At 40.7% G+C, this 21,825-nt stretch overlaps 1 protein-coding gene and 1 long non-coding RNA gene across 2 annotated transcripts in view; one reads left to right on the forward strand and one right to left on the reverse strand.

Annotated features, from left to right (window-relative positions):
* Window positions 1-18,667, reverse strand: part of LOC115609856 — a 66,679-nt gene extending 48,012 nt beyond the window's left edge. The window contains exon 1 of the long non-coding RNA XR_003992012.1: window positions 18,364-18,667. This is a non-coding gene — a long non-coding RNA (uncharacterized LOC115609856). The remainder of the gene's footprint in view (window positions 1-18,363) is intronic.
* On the forward strand, window positions 17,594-20,713 carry LRATD1 (LRAT domain containing 1). The gene is made up of 2 exons (XM_030490588.1): window positions 17,594-17,709; window positions 18,297-20,713. The coding sequence occupies exon 2, from the start codon at window positions 18,334-18,336 to the stop codon at window positions 19,186-19,188; it is 855 nt and encodes a 284-aa protein (XP_030346448.1). The 5' UTR covers window positions 17,594-17,709; window positions 18,297-18,333; the 3' UTR covers window positions 19,189-20,713.
* Window positions 20,714-21,825: the final 1,112 nt, after the last annotated feature.

Consider the following 21,825-nt stretch of genomic DNA (forward strand, 5'->3'; position numbering starts at 1 on the left):
AAACACCATTCTGCAAAAGCTAGATTAGTGTGTTACCAGTACAGTTTTGACCACAAATCTGAAACATAGCACCATATGAGCTCCTATGAAGAAAATTAACTCTATCCTAGCCAGATGCCCTACAACCATTATAAATTGAAATAATTCTTCTGGTTTCCTTGAATTTAAGCTGGAATTATAATAACTGGTGACTGAAATAAGAATCTAGTTTACATACATCAATGTTTACCTCTGTTGTTTGAAACTGTGTTGCTTAAACTATGTTATTTAAAAAACATTATCATTTATTCTCTTTTCTCAGTTTAAACTAGTATTAGCCAGTTTCTAACCAAACTGTAAGAATTACCACATTTCATGAGCGTTCCAAATCATCCCATCACTTTTTCTGGAAAAAAAACCCCAGTCGAATATCTGCGGTGATATATTACATTTATACAGCAAATGAAACTATTGCACACTTTAATTTCTCTATGCTTTACCATTGCTAAAGGAAACCCAGCAATTCTGGTGGCTTTAGATGAACACACATGTTCACTAAGACTATAATTTAAGTTAGTTTTCATGATATTTTTAAACATGGAACACACTTTAAAGTTCTGTGCTGTGCTCTGAAGCACCAGTGACTGGTCTTCTCTGGAGGGCACTCTGGCCACATGGGCCCACCCCAACTGACAGCAGACCTTAGGATATGAGCCATGCTGAGAGAAGAGGGGCTACGCTGTTAACATAGGCCCTTCTCAATTCTAGCTATGAACACAAATAGGAGAGAGATATGAACTGAATGTTGGTAACCAGAAAAACAGACCCAAAACCATAGAGGGGTTTTTATTGTTGGGGTGGGCAGAGTGCTTTGAGGACATGCCAGTTCTGCTTCCAGATTCTAATTGGGTTTTGTAGAAAGGGGCTGGTCACAGGGGCTCCACCATACCTCCCAGTACTTCCAGCTTCAGGGCTGACTTACACAGGAGCAACTGTATTTCTTTCACACCTACAGCAGCATCACAGCTCTGTTGCTATGGGAGGCCAGTGGGAGAAGTCCTACAGCACTGTTGTAAATGAGACTTTGATTTCTAATTGCTTACATATTTTAGGAAACATTAACCCTCACAATTATCATTGTTTCCAATACAAGAAAAGACATCAGCTACAAAGTCATTACACTACCTTACACAGAAATGTCTTGCCAGCTGATGATTGGGGGCCCAAAATACTCCTTCTGTATTAATCTTCTGTTTAAGTAGATTATTGTTGATCCCAGCTTGAATGGAAGCCTGACAACCATCAGATGACTTTGCTAACTGTGATCAACGCTGTAGAAGCCCTATGAGATCCCTTTTTATTGTAGTTATGTAGAAATGCTAAGCCTGGACTTTCATCACCTCATACCACTCCCTTTCTTTGACCAATTTGTGCAGCTGTGATACTGTCTACAGAATAAATAAAACCATCAAAAGAATATAATACACATTTTAATTCAAAATAGAATACTATTTGTAATCAGCTTCCCCTTTACCCAACAACCAAAAAAAACACAGCTCCCAAAATTGGCTCCATTTCTGCTGTCTATTCACAATCCCTTATTCCCCTTCCTCCTGCCTCTCTCTCTCAGTCACAAGCATCACAACTGTACCAGTCACATTTCAAAACACATTCTCTAATTGCTCCCATTAACCATCATCAGTGAGACATTTAATTGCTTTTTCTGCAGTTCATCAACATGTTGGAAGAATTGTGTTTCATTTAATCTATGTCAAGCTCCTACGGAAAGTCCAGTTACTACACTTCACTTTTCTGTTTATTTTCCAGTGCACTATGTGTTATAATGTGCTGCATGCTGAGAATTCTCAGGTTATAAAGTACACAACCAAAATCATTGCTTAAAAGCCTTTGATGATTGCTCATGCCTCTCAGTCCTTATGCATCGGTGAAATCTTTGGAAGAAAATTACAGTGCATGGAGATTTTAGAAAATCCACATTGTTTATTTGTTTATTCACATATTAAATGTAGAAAATAATCTCACACATTATTATTTCTATTCAAGCCAGAAATCTCTCATACTGTGCAGAAAAAAAGAAGGCAGTGTTACAGGGATTAATAATTCATCTAATATGAATCTCTTGGTAAAATTAAAGATGAAAGAAACAACATAAAAATAGCACAAAAGCCGAGACATCAAAACACAAAAACATGGGCATTCTGAATTCAGACTGCCATTTCACTTTATTACAGATATTTTGTTCCTAGCTGTTGTAACAAAAAACTACACAAATCTAAAGCACTTTTGAACCAAATTCTTGCACCTATTTATGAAAAAAAAAAAGTTCAAGAATTTTATTAAATATCCAATACCACACCCATAACTTACTGCTGCAGGAAGGCAGTAGCAAAATGTACTATTGAGGATCCCTGACACTTCATGTTGCAAATCTCTGTTTTCATAGCTTATAATTTTGCAAAATATGAATTATTTGGGCTTATATTTTCTATGACAGATTCTTGCCTGAGGGTTTTTCTTTAGTGGGCAACATTCAATCAAACAACTCTGTCATTTGGGGGAATTTTATTTAGGGGAAAATTAACATTAAAATGCGTTAGCTACCTCATTTTATAAAGCCAAACCATGCTTTGAAGCCCACATGTCACAACTGCAGTCAGGGTCCTTTTTGCCACCTCTCAAAAAAACATATAGAAATTTGACTAGTTCTAACGACTTGAAAAGAAAATTACAAACCCATGTCTGGATACTGGAAAAAAGCTTGCTAGAACTTGTTTTGACCTGACACAGTTCTCAGTGCTGTGCACAGAATTGCACATGTTCTAGGCCTCAGGGTGACTGAGAATGCTGCACTTCACTCAGCTGTGGGTGTCATCCGAACTGAATGAATGAGCACACTTCATCCCTCATTGTTCCTGCACATCACAGGTCTGCAAGGTCTGCACAGCATTTGCTATAGTTTGCCCATGGCTAAGGGGGAAAGGCTGAACCAGGACAATGTTAATCAGATCCCAAACTAGAAGGCAAAGGACCAAATCTCCTGTGTAGCTAATGAATATCCTAATGGCAAAAAGAGGTTCAGGGAGTACACGAAATACCCCTTTATTGCTGGAACTTTGAGTATCATAAAGCTTATTAATATTAGGTCTCTCCCACAGAACACCACAAGAGCAGGGTCATTTTTAGCGGATAGTGAGACCACTGGAGCGGGGGGAGGAAGGGGGGGAGTGAGCGAGCAGCTGTGTGGTTCTGAGTTACCGGCTGGGCTCAAACCACGACATAAAGAGATGCCACATTATTGCTAAAGTAAGTAGTAATGGAGCATTCAACATGTTTGATAACCTAGGTATCTATTTTGGTGAGAGGATAATAGAGAAAAATTAAGCCAGCAAACAAATAAGTGAATACTGATGGAAGGGGATGATAACTGGGCAATGAATGACCAGGGAAACTGAAATACTTACTTTGGTTTTGCCTCACCCTTACTAGGCAAGCCTGTTCCCAGCCCTCTACTCATACCAGCATGGTTTGGAAAGAATGATTGGGTAGCAACAGGCAAGGGATTACTTAAAAAACTGGATAATTCAATCTGTAGAGCCTGAAAAGATACCCAAGGGCATAGAAGAGTTGGCTGATGTAATTATAAAGTTATTTAATAACTATTAAAAATCACATCAGTGACAGACCAGGCTTATATTTAAGACAGATAAGAAGGACAACTCAGGGAACCATCAGGCGGACACACCGAGCCCAGTCCCTGGTGGGATGGAAGATGTATATCCTCCTAGCATACATTTATGAGCCTGCAAAAGACAAGAAGGCAATCAAGAACAGTTAGCACAGATATACAAAGGCAAATCATACCTGACCAACCTGATTGCCTCTGTAACAAAATGACTGACTGGGAAGAAAAGGGGTAACAGTTGCTCCAGCTTTCACTTCTCTAAGGCATTTGGCAATGCCTTCCACTGGATGCTTGTTTGGATGCTGAGAAAGTGTGGTGGGATAAATAGGCTGTTAACTGGATGAAAACTGGATGCACCACTGGGCTCCAAAACAGTATTCAGTGGCTCAAGGTCTAAAGGTTGGTGATGAAACAAGCAGGGTTTGAAAGCAGTGACAGCGCAGTTCAATAACTTCTCTGGGATGATGAGGCAGAATGCTTCCTCAGGAAATTTTTTCTGAATGAGTGTTTGACACACCAGATGATACATATTCAGATCTAAGGGCCTTGAGAATACTGAAGACTGATCAACAGGAGCTTTGTGAAGCTCAAGGTGGAGAAGTGCTAAGTAAGTTGTGCATGTGAGGTGGAATAAACTCATGCAGCAGTACTGGCTAAGTAGCACCTCCCTGAAAGGACCTGAGAGTTACAGTAGGTATCAAACAGAATATGAGCAGAAATGCACTGGCAGCATGAATAAGATAAGGTACGTATTGGGCTACACTAGGAAAAGTGAAGCTAGCACTTCTCATGTCAGTCTACACAGCATTGACAAGGCTGCAACTGGAGTACCATGTCCAGTTTGGGGCTCCAAAGCTCAAAATTAATGTCAGGAAACTGGAAAGAGTCCATCTGTTCGGGAGCCTAAAACATATGTCCTACAAGAAATGTGGTTTGTCTGGCAAAAAGGAGGCTAAGGGACAATCCAAAACCAGCCTACTACCAGAAGAGCAGTTAAAAAGATGATTCTTCTTTGTAGTGGCGGACAATTTAACAAGAAGCAGCTGCGACAAGTTGCAGCTTGAGGAACTAAAATTGGACATTATGAAAAACTTTCTCACTATAGTACAGCAGATAGTACAGCACTGAAACAGTCTGTGGAGAAATCTCTATCCTTTCTAAGACACAGTTGGAAAAAGCAGATGTAGATCCAGGATTAATATTAACCTCACTTTGAAGAGGAAGCGCATTAGATGAACTACAAGGTATCCCTTCCAACTACTACTTCTATGAGTCTAGGACACTAAAAAACCCCTGCTGCTAAACCTTAGTCCTTCGAAATACTGTACTTCAGGAAATCTGAATTGCCTAGGAATAGGAATACAGATGAATAACCATTGCTAATAATTTCCATGAATACATATTCCATTCTTGAAGTCTTTTGCACTGATTATGTTCACAATTCCTTTTTCACTCCATTTTAAAAAATGAATTTTACCTGGAGAAAGATTCAGTGAATTCTAATGACTGGACATTAGCTACAGCAAGTAAATTTTTTCCTCTGTAGAGGACGATCTACTACTTAAAATCTTATTCAAACTCTCTCTCCAGAGTTTGACTTCTCTTCAGGGTCTTTTAGTTTATTCAGATGGACTAATCTGTCAACAAGACATTTATTGATACAGAGTTTTGCTAAGATGAAAGAATTTGTGAATATAATTACCAGGAGAATACAAAAGTAGTAGCTACTAACAAGACTCACAGATTCCAAAATTTTAAGGTCAGAAAGAGGGATGCGGGAAATAGCATGACAATGTAACAGCTTCACAGAAAAAAGTGCAGTTGGATGACAATCTAAATGTGTATCAACAATGCCACTCTGTTGCAAAAAGGTATAAGACCACAAAGAAAGGTAAAAATAGACAGCCTGTAAACAATTCCTCTGTTCTATTCTGCTCTGTTAAAGTCTCAGCTGGGTTTCTTTTTCCAATTTTGGGCACCACAGTTTGTGAAAGATGTAAAACTGAAGAGAGCTCAGTAGAATAATAGAACAACTGGGATTCTAGAAAACATAACTGAAGAGGAAAAAATTAACAAATTATGATTATTTAACCTTAAAAAAAAAAAAAAGGAGAGAGAGAACGTTAAAAGTGGAATTTCTTCAAATATGTAAAAGGCTGCAAGTAGGAGAAAAGGAATAAATTATTCTCCATGACCTAAGAGATGGGAAAAGAAATTATGGTTTTAAACTGCAACAAATTTTGAAATTAGGATTAGAATATTAGAAAATAGTAATACAATGGTAAGGATAGTGAAGCGCTGAAATAGATCTTCTGGGAGATTATGGACTCTCGAACTATAGAGACCTTCAAAACAACATATGTAAGCTACCTGTACTCACAGACGTGTAGCTAAGGAAGGGTGAAGATTAGATAATGAATCTGTGAAAGTGTTTCTTTTTATTTTTCCTTGGACTATATGGAAATCAATTACTTTATTTGACTGTTCCATAAAATACACTCAGTTTTGAAAATCAGGTACTGCAAGCATTGCATTACTCTCTGTACATTTTTTCCAAGGGTTAATAATTTTCTTTTAACAAACATAGTAGTTTATTTCTCCTTTGGATTTGTTTGGGTTCACATTTCTTCCAGCTATCTTGTACTGATCAGGCTTTACCTTGCTATTTCATTTACATAGAGGACTTGAGAGGAATTTTAATTGTGTGCCCCAAACATTTTCATACCATATTTTTTACAAGTTTCTGCTCACAAGCAAAAGTAATAGTCAAGAATTTATTTGAAAACAAAAAGCAATTTCCGTTCATGGAAATTATTTAACAAAATAATTTGGACCAATTGATACATTTGATGAAACAGCTATTTTTTCGTAAGTTATTTGCAAAGAGAAGGAAAAAAAAAGAAAAAAGGGAAAAGAAAAAGAAACAATGTGGCAAATAAATAATTTACTAAGAACCATGATCCCAGTTAAAGCTGAGATGAACATACGTGACTTACACCATTTTCAGTTTAATTTACTACAATTGGTTCCTTGCAGAATCTTTCCTCTTTATTAGCTTCATTTATTTCTGTAATCCTCAACTAGCCACATAATAAGGCTTAATCATATTTGGTGAAGGGAGGTTATCAAAGCCCAGTTCTGTACAGGTGTCTCTGGGGTGGCAAGGGATTATCTGCTTCTGGTCTTGGAAAAGCATTTCATGTGTCCATATCACGTATGATTGTAGTCATAAACCCAGCTCACATGCTACTGTCAGGATGGTTTATTAGATTTTTTTTTTCTTTTGGCAAATACTCTGTGTACCAAGAAATATATTACACAATCATTAGAAATATTTTTCAAGTCCAAGTGAAATTCAACAACCTTTCAGCCCAAAGATATTCAGCATTTTTGAAGATTCTAAATATATTTTTTACATTAGCATTTAGTCTTTTTAATTAAGGGAGAAAAAGACTCTCATCTTTCAAAAGAAAATTTCACTTTACACTTGCATATGCTTCATATTTGACTTCTCTTTTTTCCCCAAGTAAAAAAAGTGTATGTTTAAAAAATCCCACTCTTCATAGGTTCAATTTTTGTTTGGGTTGGGGTTTTCTTAATGTCTGGTAAGCAGCATGATTCATAAGCAACTTTTTTAAACTGAGCTAAAAGAATCACTGTCCATATCAGGAGTGTATAATCATGAATTTCATCATATTCTGCTCATGAGGTTACCATCTCTGCCTCATTTGAATTTCTCCCCATGAAATGGCCACAGAACAACAAACTCTTCAAGCTTATCCCAGCGATCAGAGTCTTCAAGGTCTTTTATCATTACCAATTTGGTCATACTCTTCAAATACAACACAGGGGCTGCATGGGCCATGCTTTCACACCCAGATTTTTACCCATATTGTGGATTATTACCCCCAAAACTTGATGACATCCAAAATAATATAATTCTTATAGCACTTTCTGTGGAACATCAGTGATGGTCCAGGGAACAGGTAACTGAAATGAAATGAGCATGCAGTTATATCATTTAAATTAATTTTTGTTTGACACTACTTTCATATCCCATGTTTGTTGCATTTCACTTGTATGTCCCCTGCAGAAAACTGTTAACATCATTTGTTTCATTAACAGTGTTACAGTCTCTCTAGACCAGCACTGACATTGTAGCACTACTCTTTCATGTCCTAAATTACCATCTGTCATTCCCACAGATTTTTTGTTTTTTTCTTTTCCTAGTAGAGAACAGCTATGTTCCCTATATTATTTAGAACTAACTCTTCTAGCACAACTTTGTATCCCAGTAAAGGTATGAACTGTGCCCAAAAGAAACAGAATTGTGAGAATTGCTATGAACAAATAGACAGCCATTGTCCTATATAACTGCTATCAGGCAACACAGAAGGTAAAGGAAGGTGAAAGAAGTACAAATATTCCTATTAACATACGGAAAGGTAAGCAGAGCAGAGATTAAGGGATAGAGTCAATAACGGATTTAAACATCTCAAGCAGGATTTGGAGAAAATGGAGATGTTTAGGTAGAAAACTGTAATCTGAAAAGCAAAGCAGCAGCTGCTGCCTAAACTTGGAGGCACTTAAACCCAAGAGAGACTGTAGATTTGAGTTTACAAGAGGTTAGCGTTTCTCATTACAGGCATGCCTGAAGTTTCCTGAGTATAAGCAGCACAGCACCTATCAACAGTGACCTGCTGTGAATTCATGCTAAATTCCCAGGGGTCCTCCCTGGGGCTCTGTGCTGTGCTCAGCAACACCAACCATCCACTGCAGGCCTGAGCACAACACAAAATCATGGGATTTTAAGACATGCCTGACACAAATAGTGAGACACTTGACCACCTATCTTGTAATCAGCAGTCAGATCACAAACCAGCTATCAGGAAAGTAGGATCCAGTTATTTTTTCTGTTTTGTGGGAAAGAATAAAGCACCTATTTTTGGAGGAACATTCTCATGTCAAGGCTATTTCCATTTTTACATTAAATAGTCTTTGAACTATAGCAACAGAAATAGAAACCCAGGTTTCTTTGCCTTCAGGTGAGTACTCTAATCACTTAGTTAAAAATTTTGTTCATATTTCCTTGAATTATTTTCTTAACAAGGGCAAGGTTACAACATGATGACTGGAAAGTAAAGAGATAGCCTGTGGTGTGTCTTAACTAGCAGATACTCTTAAACTGAAAGAGAGATTTAAACCACTGTTTAAATAGGAGAACCGAACTCAGGTCACAGGGCACTGAACCCAGATTTTTCACACCTGAGCAACATGTGCGTGTTTTAAATCAGAAGAGTGGTTCTAGTTCTTTAAATAACAATTGATGGCACCAGCCGAGATCTCAGTGACATGACCAGGGTCACTAAGAGAATTCGTAGCACAGCGGAGAGTAAAACAAACAGGTACAACACCAGACTTGTCTCAAACCAGATTTTTTATTTCTGTCCTTTTCAGTACAATTTTTTCTTTACTAAAAACGACATTAATTTCTGCCTTTTTTCTCCTTTTTTTTTGGGGGGGGGGGAGGAGAAAGAAGTTAAGATAAAGTACTATCATGTTGTCCTAGGTTCAGCTGTAACAGTTATTTTTCTCCTTCTTAGCAGCTGGTGCAGTGCTTTGTTTTTCACTTTAGTCTGAGAACAGCACTGGTAACACACCGATGTTTTAGTTGTTGCTAAGTAATGCTTACTCTGATCAAGGACTTTTCAGTCTCATGCTCTGTCAGTGAGGAGGGGCACGGGAAGCTGAAGGAAGCAAAGACAGGACACCTGACCCAAACCAGCCAAAGGAGTAATCCATATCACAGCACGTCATGCCCAGTATATAAACTGGGGGGCAGTCATCCAGAAGGCCCAGATTGCTGCTCGGGTCAGGCTGGGTATCGGTTGGCAGGTGGTGAGCAATTGTATTCTCTCCCCTTGTTATTTCCCTTATCATTATCATTATTGGTGGTAGCAGTAGTAGTTTTGTATTATACCTTAGTTACTGGACTGTTCTTATCTCAACCTATGGGATTCACATTCCTTCAATTCTCCTCCCTGTCCCTCTGCGAGTGGGGGGCAAGAAGCGGGGAGAGCGAGCGAGCAGCTGTGTGGTCCTGAGTTACTGGCTGGGCTTAAACCATGACACATGCCTTTTGCAGCTTAGCCCAGGCATATTCAAGTCATGCTGCATCTTCTAAACTTAAACATAAATTTTGCATGGCTTTTTCCTTCTGTTATTACTGAAGGAACAACACTGTTAAGTAAAATGAGCCATAGTCTACACTCATTTATGTATTACACATAAAGTAGTTGGTTAAAGTTTAGTACACTAAATCTATTAAAAAACCAACAAACCAACCAAAAAAAAACCAAACCCCCAAAAAAGCCAACTTTTATAAACAATAGGTTAGTATGGATATGATCACAAAAAAAAAAAAAGCATGAAGACAACAGGGTTAACCTGTGAGTCTAATTAGGTCAGACAGACTTTTAGCTGGAAGAATGATATGCAGGAATAGACACTACTTGTATTTGAGACCCAAGGTTGAGTTTAGATGCTAGAAAAATGTTGTTTGGAAATTATTACTGTAAATACTACTGAATTTACAGATTTGGACTACTCAATTTTTTTGAGCAGAAACTTATTTTCAAAAGCCTCACAGTGCAGTCTCAATTATTTTATTCAATACTTACACACCTTAGCAAACTGAATGAATTCTAATTGTATAAATTTGTCATTTCTAAGCATCTAAGGCTGTATTCTTCCTTTGAATGCACACAGCAGTTTCATCGGTGTCAAAGGAAACTGTGCGCATGTATCTCATGACAGCCTTTTCTGTGTTGTAGGCAGGATGATGCTCGCCTGGCAGTAAAATTTGAATTACTTAGGTCTCCAGGATCAGGCTCTGTATTTGAAAAAGAAAAATAGAGGCTAACTCCAAAAGGTATTTATATGTAGCAAGGTATGATTCCCCCATTGAATCTCATTCTGTAACTCAGCCAAAAGGGTTCAGCTGACATCATAAACCATGAGAGTGAAGCTTGAACAGTTTATGAATAGCACCTGTCAAACAGATTGAATTTCTTCTTTGCTATTCAGTCAAGGGGTATTTGCTATTGCTTATAATATTTAGAAAGTAATTTTGGAGTTGTGGTATTTAAAGCCTCACAGATAAAAATATTTTATCAAATATTAACTAGCCTAATAGAAAGAAGCATTGGGTGCTCATTTTATTTAAACAGTTAATTTTCATGGGAGTCTTTCAGGGCAGCAGAAATATCATGCATGTTATTAAAAATGAGCAGAATCCTAATAGAAAGCCATTACAGAACAATGACCTAATAAAGGATTCCAAAACACAGATGAAAAAGGACAGGGCTGAGCAAATAACCCTGTTATAATACATATAGGCGAATTTTAGGTTGCCAACAGCTTTTCAACAAAACAAAACAAAAAACAAAAAAACAAAAAAAGTGGACAATCTTTCTAGTTTTAAAGGTAAAATGAAATAAAATTTCATGTCTTATACTGGAGAAACCATTTTGCCTTTTGTCTTTCAGGAGCTTGAGAAACAATAATAATAATAAAGTAAGCAATATGCACTTAGATACATGTGTGCCATATGAGGAAAGGCTGAGAGAGCTGGTTTTGTTTAGTCTAGAGAAAAGAAGGCTCAGAGGAGACCTTAACACCATGTTCCAGTATTCAAAGGGTGGCTACAAAGAAGATAGAGGCTCCCTTTTCACAAGGAGTCACGTGGAAAAGACGAGAAGTAAGTAATGGGTACAAGTTACTCCTGGGAAGATTCCAGTTAGACACAATTGGAAAGATTTTCACATTGGGAACAATCAGCCATTGGAATAATCTCCCCAGGAAGTGGTGGATTCCCCAACACTGGACACTTTAAAGACATAGCTGGACAGGGTGTTGGGACATCTAGTCTAGATCATGCTTTTCCCAGAAAGGTTGGAACAGATGATCCTTGAGGTCCCTTCCAACCTGCTGTTCTATGATTCTGTAATTATTATGTATTTCTCATTAGGTCATTTAGGGACAGAGTGAACACATCATTAGTGGAGATTCAGAATGCCATTTTTTTTAAGAACTAAACCTTTGCTCCTTATGGTCAGATATTTCTAAAAAGGTTTCCAGCCTACAAAACTGATTAGGAAAGCACTGCCTGCCATTGTCAAATGTTAGCTGAAGAAAGACATCAAGAAGTTTATTTGCCATGTGACAGTAGTCCACCTAATAAGATTGCATTAGGAGACAGCTACAAATACTTTTTTTTATTTACTTTTTTGTCCCCTGTCAGCCTGTTTTCTGAAGCTACACTAGTTTCTGGAGATACTGTTTCCTGTACAAACATGATAATGTCATTTTTATTTTAGACTTGTTTGTAGCTAGAGCTAGAGGAGACTATGGGAATTTTCCTACTAGGCTGCTATTATCACCCTCCTTTTACAGAAGGAACAATGTAATCACCTTTACTAAAGTCGCGTCAAAATCATATATTCAGAAAGGACCAATACTTGTGACTATTCCAATTTCAGAGTACCAGTTACAGAGTGCCAACACCTTTAAAAAAGATGTTTTTCATCTGGCACATATTCAACACCTTGTTACAGCAGTGCTGTAGATTTAAACTCAACCTGTAACTATATGATCACAGGATCAGCTATAAAAGAAGTTGAAGAAGTAGGTAGTTAGGGTTAAAGTTCACTATAAATTGGAATCCTCTTATTCATGATTAAATATAATGTGAAATTGCATCTTTATTGAAAAAAACCAGCCAAACTAAAAAAAAAAAAAAAAAAAAAAAAGCCCAAAAAGAACCCAAACCCACCCAAACAAACCAACAAACCATGAATAAAAATTCTTCTATTATATCAAACCTACTTGAACTAATATATGAAATTTAAGATCAAGGTTACTTTACAAAAGCTTTCAAATAGATAGCCACTGAAAAACAGATTCTGTGGCTACAATCACTTGGTTAGGCTTAACTATATTTAGTTTTATTTCCTAATAGAGATAAAAAATAAAATTAAATTTATGTAAATGGTATAAACTTTTAGACTATGTTCCTGAACCTGCACAAGTATAAATATTCTTCTATGAATAAGCAAATTTTCCTGTTTGACTGTAGTCATGTATGCTTAGATGGCGTTGTTGTTGTTGTTATTTTGTTTTTTCTGTCTCTCTAAGAAAATAGTGGTATGTCAGAGCATTTAGGAATATTCAAAATCACACTGAGGAGGAGATTGCCCTGGAAATACAAGGATCGAGTAATAAGATTCACTGTTAATTGATCTAACTTTATGCTCATCAACATCCAATTCTTCAGAAGTTCATAAAGCATCCTGTTGTAATCCCGAGGAAAGCTTCTTTGCATATTTGAGTAGGTAATTTAAGATTAACCTCCTCCACCCCCCCCAAAAAAAAGAAAAAAAAAAGCCTATGCATTCAGTTTACATTTACTGTAGAGAGACAGACATCTAAATGAAAATCTAGTCCCTCAGCTATTTTTCTTTCATACTTCAGTGAATGAATATGATGCTACTGTCAGGGCCCTGAGTACACCAGCAAGATCTACAAGCTCTTGCCTCATTTCCTCAGGGTCTGCTGCCTGTGTTCAAGATCAGGTCTGATAAGACGAATCTTGGGTAAGATTTCTGGGAGAAAAGCAAAGTTATTGACAAAGAGCTTTGAGAAGCTTTGGATGGGGCTTCAGCCCCTGACCTGGGAGCTGCATTGAAGCTGCACTGAAGCTCTAGCCCATGCCTAGGCTAGGCTGCCTGTGTTGGGATGGCCTTGCATGGCTGCTGTGACCTCTTGGCTGGGCCTCTCCTGGCACCAGTCCCCCACCCCAGCTTTGCTCCCTTTGCCAGGGCACTTGGGGGCTGCACTTGGGGGTGAGGTGACCCCCAGCTTCCCAAACCCTGCCCCTGCCCTGCTGCTCTCTAACAGCTGAAAAGTGATGAGGTTTCCTTGTTTTGGATCCTCTACCATCTAAATCAGTTGTGGTCCAGTTCACAGGTTTCTCAAAGAACTAACGTCTTATGTCTCTGAGGCCCTAGGTACTCTGAGGCTCTAATGAAGATATAAGCACAGAAGAAACACACATGGAGTATACCACTCTAGAGAGTATTATGCAAAGATCCTTCCTGGTACCCTTTATGTCTAGGTGCCTGCAGGCAGACCAGATTGCAATCTGAAACAGGTGAGTTTCTGGGCATCTGAGATGCAATGTTAACAGAAATTTCATGAACGTCTTTCTAAAATCTAGAGAAGGTTTAGAATACATGGGAAAGTTCCCACTCTTATCATCAGGGCTTTTTATCTCTGGTTGTTTATTGCAACATTTATTCCTAAATTTTTCTACACAAATGTTATCCACTCATTCAAATCAACAGAGGTTTCAGCTCCAATTTTAGCAACAGGCATCCAAGGCTTCAAAGCTCAGCTCAAGGCAAGACAATAAGAACATTTAAAAAATAAGGTTTAAAAAATAAGCTACTGGGTATCTATTTTGTTACATATTTTAAGAGTTTTCACTGTATTAAATTAAACATAAATGCAACAGGGACAAAATGCCAAGGATGAAAAAGGCACAAAAGGGAAAAATAGCAGTGGAAAAATGTAGGTTCGCTCCCTCACAGCACACCAGGACAGAAACAGAGATGATGATTTTATCGGGTTTCTCTCCTCTGCTCAGAAAGAGGGAAAAATTATTAGGGTTATTAACAATGGATTAGGGCTAGCAACATGGCAAATCCCCATGTCCTGGTGCATGAAGAGATTATGACCCTGGTAAACGAGGAGGAAGCTGGTCAGTGGGAGTGTGAACAGAGTGACACTGCATTGCCAGTGCCACAGTCTGACATCAGCCAAGCCTGCGCTCACTACCTTGCTAAATAATTCTCCATGAGCTCTCAGAAGTAAAACATCTAAAGGAAATGATAAATGTATTAATTAAAATAGCTCAGGCAAAACAAGCATCTCCAGTAGGCCATGGAAATACACTTCTGTGGACACTGGGTACTGCTTTTGTGACATCTTCTAACATTGACAGAAGCCTTCAAGCTGAGAGCTTTATTTCAAGCAGCTGATTTACATAATCTCTATGATTTTTCTGTAGTGTTATTTGATCACAGTTATACAGAAGTATGCTTATAAGTTTGGGGTTGGAGGGGATTATGGGGGTTTTTTTAAGGCAACTACTTGACACTTCATAATTTAAAATTGAGATTGAAGAGAAACTGCGGGGAAAAGTCCTTGAGGGGTGGAGGTAGAGCATGAAGCACTGGTGAGACAGTGTGCAGCCAAGAGAACTGAAGTGAAATGCCAAAATGGGTGTTGGAAGTATGTGGAACAGAGGTCATGGAGAGACGTAGATTGATTATAAGGGAATATAAGTGCTTCAGCAAGCCATGGAATACCCTCTTTCTGCAGACTTGCAAAAGCATGGAAGACAAAGAAAATGGTTAAAATTTGCAGGAGATAGTCCACCTAGATAGAAGTGCAGAGTCTTCTTTAGACCCAGACTCCTTCCTTCTGCACCTACAGTTTACTGAAGCAGTCTGTTCTCCACGATTTTGCATGGAAAAGATGAAATAATGTTTCATTTGTTTAGAACTACCTAAAAATTACTCCACGTAGCCTTGATGATTGGCAAACGTGGGAAGTGTGAACTGTGCAAGTGCAACTTAAAAAGATGAAGACTTTAAATGGGAAAATGTAAAGTGTTTAGAAAACAGAAACTGTTGATGAAGGCCTACGGAAAATGGCCTTCAACTTGGACTAGCTTTAACAATGAAGCACATTAACAGTTATTAAAAAAGAATCGAAATATTTAAACACTGTTTTACAGCCTTAATTCTAAACCTACTATAGTGCTTTCTTAATTTAAAATGTTGCAGTTGGTGAAGGTCATGCCATAAAAGAACATACAATTTCTGACAATCATTAGAAAAGCATTTACACAATTCCAGAGATTAATAACATCCATCCATTGTGCTTAGTCCTGTGAAACTTTTAAATGCATATATTAGAATCCTTTATTTATTTATTTATTTATTTATTTAATTCACTTTCTAGTTCTACACACCCTGCATGCTATAAATCAGCTGCTATAAATCAGCTTAATTCCTGTGAGTCTAAGGCTGCAGCCCCTGGGTTTATGAGACATGGGAAGTCTGTAACCATCAACAGATTAGTATAACTGCCACAGTGAAAGATAACTGATGTCAGTCTTTGAATGCCATATCACTAAACACACCCTTTTTTCTCTTCCATTTATGATGTGATGCCTTTGCATACATTAAAAAAATAATGAGAACAAAAAAAAAAAAAAGTCATTCTAGAAAAGCATATAAATATTTGAATGGAAAAATAAAAGGGTCATTCAAAGTAAACACATCTATCTAAGAAACTCGGTATTTTACCCATATGTACTTAGGGGTACAAACTGTACCCTGAGAAACTGAAATTCAGTGTATTTATTTAAGCATGTATGTCTCTCTATCATGAGAATAAAGCAATGGCATTATTGTTCTCAGTTAATTAAACCTGGAGACTGGAAAAAGGCCAGCAGTGAAGAGAGATATTATCCAAAACCACTGAAAGCAGAAATACTTATGTCTAGATCACAAAACTATTTCCAGTGTGAAGAAAGTAGTAAATGTACTTCTAGATGACAATAGTACTTTAATATGGTTCACATATATGTATGTATATATGTACTTTAATATGATTCACATATGAACCAAAGAATGTCATTAGATTTTTTCATGAAGCATCTTAAAATATTTAAATTCTCACTTCTCAGTTCACACGAGTAGTGCACAAGAGTGGGAACGCAGAAGAACTAGGTTACAATCCCCCAGGAATGCGCTTTCTCCAAGGCTGGCAGTCTCCAAGACCTCAGCGGATACTCAGTGCCAGCCCTGCCTGCCTCCTCCTGTAAGCCAGGGGACCCACTGAAGCATTGGCAGTGCCTCACATGGAAACGGTGGTCAAATGAGCTAATAATTCCTGAGTTCCGTTTCCATAATGTGCAAAATGAGGTTTAAAAGTGTGTGTTGCTACTAACCACTATAGATGACAGATTCTAGTTTCGTACGTTTTAGGAAGAAATGTACTACTTCTGTCAGGCAGTCTCTTTTACTTCAGACAAGTCATAGCGCATCCTCTAGTCTGAGGACAACTCACAATCACTGCTTCAGTCGGGTACGGAAAGACAGAGTCATCTCACTTAACATCCACCATGTAACATTTCAACGTCCCAGGTAGGTGATGGCAATAGGCAGTCACCTTCTTAAGGCAGTTCACGCCTTCCAAAAATAGGTCCTGCAACAGGCGGGAGGAGCAGCCCTCTGGAAATGCCTGTCTCTGCTGACTATGGGGAAACCCCGAGGACAGCTCAGACTGCTCAGACACAACCTGAGGTTGCTGAAGTTAGGTGACGGGCATCCCACCAGCGGCCTCGAAGAACGGAGCAACTCTTGGACACGCACAACCCTCCAGCTGAAGCCGGGGCGGGATTTTTTTGACGAAAATGCCTTCTTTCCCTCCTCCCCCCCCTTTATTTCTTTTCAGTGCAGGGTCGCTTGGCAGCGGCACACCGCGGTGGACGCGCTCTTTACCTTCCCCCGGGAAGCCCCGCCCCCCCACACCGAGCCGCCGGCGTGCCGCAGCCCTGGGGCCGGGGGAGGGGCCGGGGGTCGGGGCCCCCGCGTGGTGGCGGTGGTGGCGGCGGTGGCGGTGGCGGCGGCGGCGGCGGCGGCTCTTCCCGGCGTCACTGCTCGGCCGGGCCTCACCGCCGCCGCCGGGCGCCGCGCGGCGTGTCCAATGAGCGGGGCCGGGGCGGGCTCGGGAGCGGCGCTGCCGGTACTTAGGCTCGCCGGAGGGGCCGGGCAGCCCATAGCGGAGCGGGGCGTGCAGCGGGGAGGGACGGGGCTCGCTTCCTCTGCAGCGCCGATGGGGACAGGACGACTTTAAAGGAGTTTGAGGGGGGTTCTGGCGCTGGGCGACCACGGGTACGGAGGGGGTGAGAGGGACCCCGGGGTGGGGTGAGCTGATCGCCTGCTCTTCGCCTTGCTCCTTGTGGGGTTCAGGCCGGGTTGCAGGGATCGCGCAGGCAGGAGTGTCAGCTCCGAGGCTGTGTGCTCTTCAAGCCGCCTTCCCGCACGCAGCGCTGCCCAGCGCGGCTCGACTCGGGAGAGGGAAGAGCTCGGGACCCTATGGATCAGGCCCTCCTCCCTATTCCGGGAGCCCTCTCGTCTTGCGGAGCGGGGGTTTACGGGCCAACTCCGTCCCCCCGCGCAGAGCTAGCAGGCGGCGGGAGCTGAGCGTTCCGGGACCGCGGGGCGCAGGCAGCCCCGCACGGGAAGACGGGGCTCTGCTCTGCTCTGCCCTGCCCCGCTCACCGAGGGCAGGGGGAAAGATCCGCACGGGGAGTTACTCCCTTGCACAGAGCGGGGAGAAGGAGTGGGGGAGGGATAAGGGCTTAGGGCGGAATGGCTGAAATCTTTTGTATGTGCACTGATTATCTTTTTTCTTTCATTCTTTCCTTGCTCCCCTTCTCTTGCTCTCTCTGTCCCTGCCCACCCCACCCTTCCTTCAGATCCGGCGATTCCTGCCCTCGGCTCGTCCTGTCATTGATGGGAAATCAACTGGATCGCATCACCCACCTGAATTACAGCGAGCTGCCGACCGGGGACCCCTCGGGGATCGAGAAAGACGAGCTGCGCGTCGGGGTGGCTTACTTCTTTTCGGATGAGGAGGAGGATCTGGACGAGCGAGGCCAGCCAGACAAGTACAGCGTGAAGGGCTCCGGCAGCCCTGGCCAGGAGACGCCCACCCACCACCTCCACCACCAGCTGGTGCTAAACGAGACCCAGTTCTCCGCTTTCCGCGGCCAGGAATGCATCTTCTCCAAGGTCAGCAGTGGCCCCCAGGCCGGGGACCTCAGCGTCTACTCCGTGTCAGCCCTGCCTGCCCTCTGCAAGCCGGGGGACCTTCTGGAGCTGCTCTACCTGGGGCCGTCGGAGCACCCGCCGCCGCACTGGGCAGTGTACGTGGGCAGCGGGCAGATCATCCACCTGCACCAGGGGCAGATCCGCCAGGACAGCTTGTACGAGGCGGCCGCGGGCAACGTGGGCCGGGTGGTGAATAGCTGGTACCGCTTTCGCCCGCTGGTGGCTGAGCTGGTGGTGCAAAACGCCTGCGGGCACCTGGGCTTAAAAAGCGACGAGATCTGCTGGACTAACTCCGAGAGCTTTGCCGCCTGGTGCCGCTTCGGGAAAAGGGAGTTCAAAGCCGGGGGGGAACTGCAGGCTGCTGCCGGCACCCAGCACCAGCAGCAATACTATCTCAAGATCCACTTGGCGGAGAACAAGGTGCACACAGTGAGGTTCCACAGCCTGGAGGATCTAATACGCGAGAAGCGCAGGATCGATGCCAGTGGCAAACTGAGGGTGATCAAAGACCTGGCTATAGTGGATGGGAAGGAGTAGGGAGGAGCAGGGGTTCACAGCGATCTTCCTTCTGCCCTGCCCAGGGAGACCAGCCTGCCACAGAAACAGGAGGCTGCACCCTCTTTCCGTGGGACGCGACTGGAAGCAGGATCCATGGCAACATTCCAGAAAACCAGCATTCTTTACACCCATAGCCAGTATTTTGTTTGGCTTTTAATAGCATTAATGCTGAAAGAGCAAGAGAGAGGAAGAAAAAAGGGGGGAGGTGCAGGAAGGCTGTTCTCACAGTATGTGGACAAAGTCTCTCCTGTTGATTGATGTTGACCATTCTAGCAACACACCAATAAAATTTCAAATTGAAATTTTTTTTAAATTTTTATTTCATGGCTTTAATCCATGATAAGTTTTAAACAGCAGGGGCCATGGATGTGGATTTAGCTAAATGAGTTTCTAGCTAATATTTGCCTTGCAGCCAACCAAAAGCATCAGTCATACTTTGCTGACTGGGAAGGGAAGGGAGTTGGGAGGGGCAGAGGGGCAAATGCCTCTTTCTTTTGTTTCTCAGCCCTGTTGAACCAGACTGTAGCTGCAACCCAAATTTTGTCCCAGCCAACTCTGTCAAGATGCTAACAGGGGAAAATGCTTCCATGTTTCTGCTTGAAATCTATCACATTTAAAGTATTTGTTTTTGCTTTCTGTTTGCAGCTCTCTGCTAAATGTCATCATAATGCATAAGCTCGTTCCACCTCTTCCATCCTCCCACCTTCCCCCCCTTTTTTTTTTTTTTCTTTCCTTTTGGAAAAAACTTGGTGAGCAGCTGTTTTCCTGAGCTTCATTGGTTAAAGGAAGTGGTGTATTTTGGAGAACAGTATACTGTGTTGCTCCTCAGAGGTCCAGCCTCTAGGATGTCATGCTTGAGCTGTGGATTTGTATCGCTGTAGTGATTCTCACTGCACCACTGCTTCAATACCTCTTCATGCACAGGTCAATAGAATCCTGCAAGAAACAAATAGGTTTGAATTTTGCATGTTGCCTTCTTGAACCACCAATTCATTGCATATTTTCAATTCCACTTAAAGAAAATAGATGTAATATGGCCAAGTTCATCTTTCATTTCAAATTCTAAGCAACTAAAAATCCTGTTCAGTCTAAGTTTAGAAATCCACAGCTGCATTTAAAAGATGCCTTTTAATGTGATGTGAGCAATGCCTTGTCTGTATTTCAGATCCCATTCACTCATTGCTTAATTCTAAGTTTTTAAGTGAAAGATCAGAGTATTAAATATATATTGAAAAAATATCTCAACATGCTAAGTATACTGGGGCATTTCTAGAGCTGTCTATTCTCTTTAATTATTCTTGAGCTGCATACAACTTGTAATAAGCATTTTGTCTGCATGTTTCAGTACTGGAAAGAAAATGCATTTGTTTTTGTCCCCTCTTCCAACATCAATGTCAGATGGCAGAACAGAAGTAATATCCCTCTTCTGTGTATATGATACACTCCACCCCTATCAATGTACTGTGTCCTGGCTCCTTTTTGTATTAAACAATGTCATAAGCAACCCTGTTGCAATAGTAATTTCATTTCTGCAAAGTGCTTGTCTCCCATAGCTGAAGCTGTGAGGGTGGAGTGTACTTCATTATAATAAAACTGTCAGCACAAATATCTTTAAAAAAAAAAAAAAACAAAAACACCACACTAAAAACAACCAACCACAAACTGCACCTGTTCAGTGAAGGTCATCAAACTGGCTTTGGTTTGCTGTTACACTTGGCAAAGTTATGTGGTAACAGGCAGTGTTACTTTTATCCCCTCCCCTCCGCTGAAGTATCTTGGTTAGCACAGCATAGGGTAAAGATGTGAAAAATGTGAATTATCATTACTGACAAATTTCTGCTGAAATAGCCTCAAATCACAACATATGTTTTAATAAATGTGTAATATTTTAGCTTTAGATTGGCAATAGTTGCTCTCTGCAAATGATAGCCTTCCATAATGTGAACTCTACATAGTATTTGTGTATCTCAATTATACTGTGTTAGATCTCCCAAATTGTACATTAGAACTGTTTTCCCTACATCACTTGGTGAGGGCACTGTGGGATTGCAGAAAGGCATTGGCTTTACACCCAAGGTGCTTAAAAAAAAAGAAATCAAACTTAAGTGGTAGGAGAAGGAAGGTTGAGCTAAAGTAATTTATTTTAATTTTCTCTTATAAAAAATATGCACTAGAGAACTGCAGTTGCAAGAGACGGGGAGAATTACATGAAGAGGTAATAAATTATAGAATGTTTGTGAAGGCAGGAAGAAGTAGAGTCACATTATTTTTGATACCTTTTTCTTAAAATTGCTCTTAGATAAATAATATAGAATTAAAGGGAGGATCCTTGCAAGAACAGCACTGCACGTCCTCACTAGTGACAGTCTGAAACATACTGGCTTTAAACTTTTCACTGTGCTTTTCACATATTCCATCACTCTAAACAGCCATTTTAACTCTTGGGTTTTTTTGTAATGATTTACTAACCTGGTTCATAAACACAAGAATTTTCCGTGTTTTACCTTGCTAGACGTAGAATGGTGTTTTGAAGTATGTAAAGGAAGTGATAGGAACTAGTCTGTGCTTATTTATTCAAGCTGTGTCAGAAGTCTTTGGCATCACTCCAAATTTGTA

This window comes from Strigops habroptila, chromosome 6 (genome assembly GCF_004027225.2).
Source record: "Strigops habroptila isolate Jane chromosome 6, bStrHab1.2.pri, whole genome shotgun sequence".
In the NCBI taxonomy this organism is placed as follows: Eukaryota; Metazoa; Chordata; class Aves; order Psittaciformes; family Psittacidae; genus Strigops; species Strigops habroptila.

Bases quoted from the DNA above. Each gene is read 5' to 3' on its own strand.
- LRATD1 (XM_030490588.1), top strand. From the start codon at position 18,334: ATGGGAAATCAACTGGATCGCATCACCCACCTGAATTACAGCGAGCTG.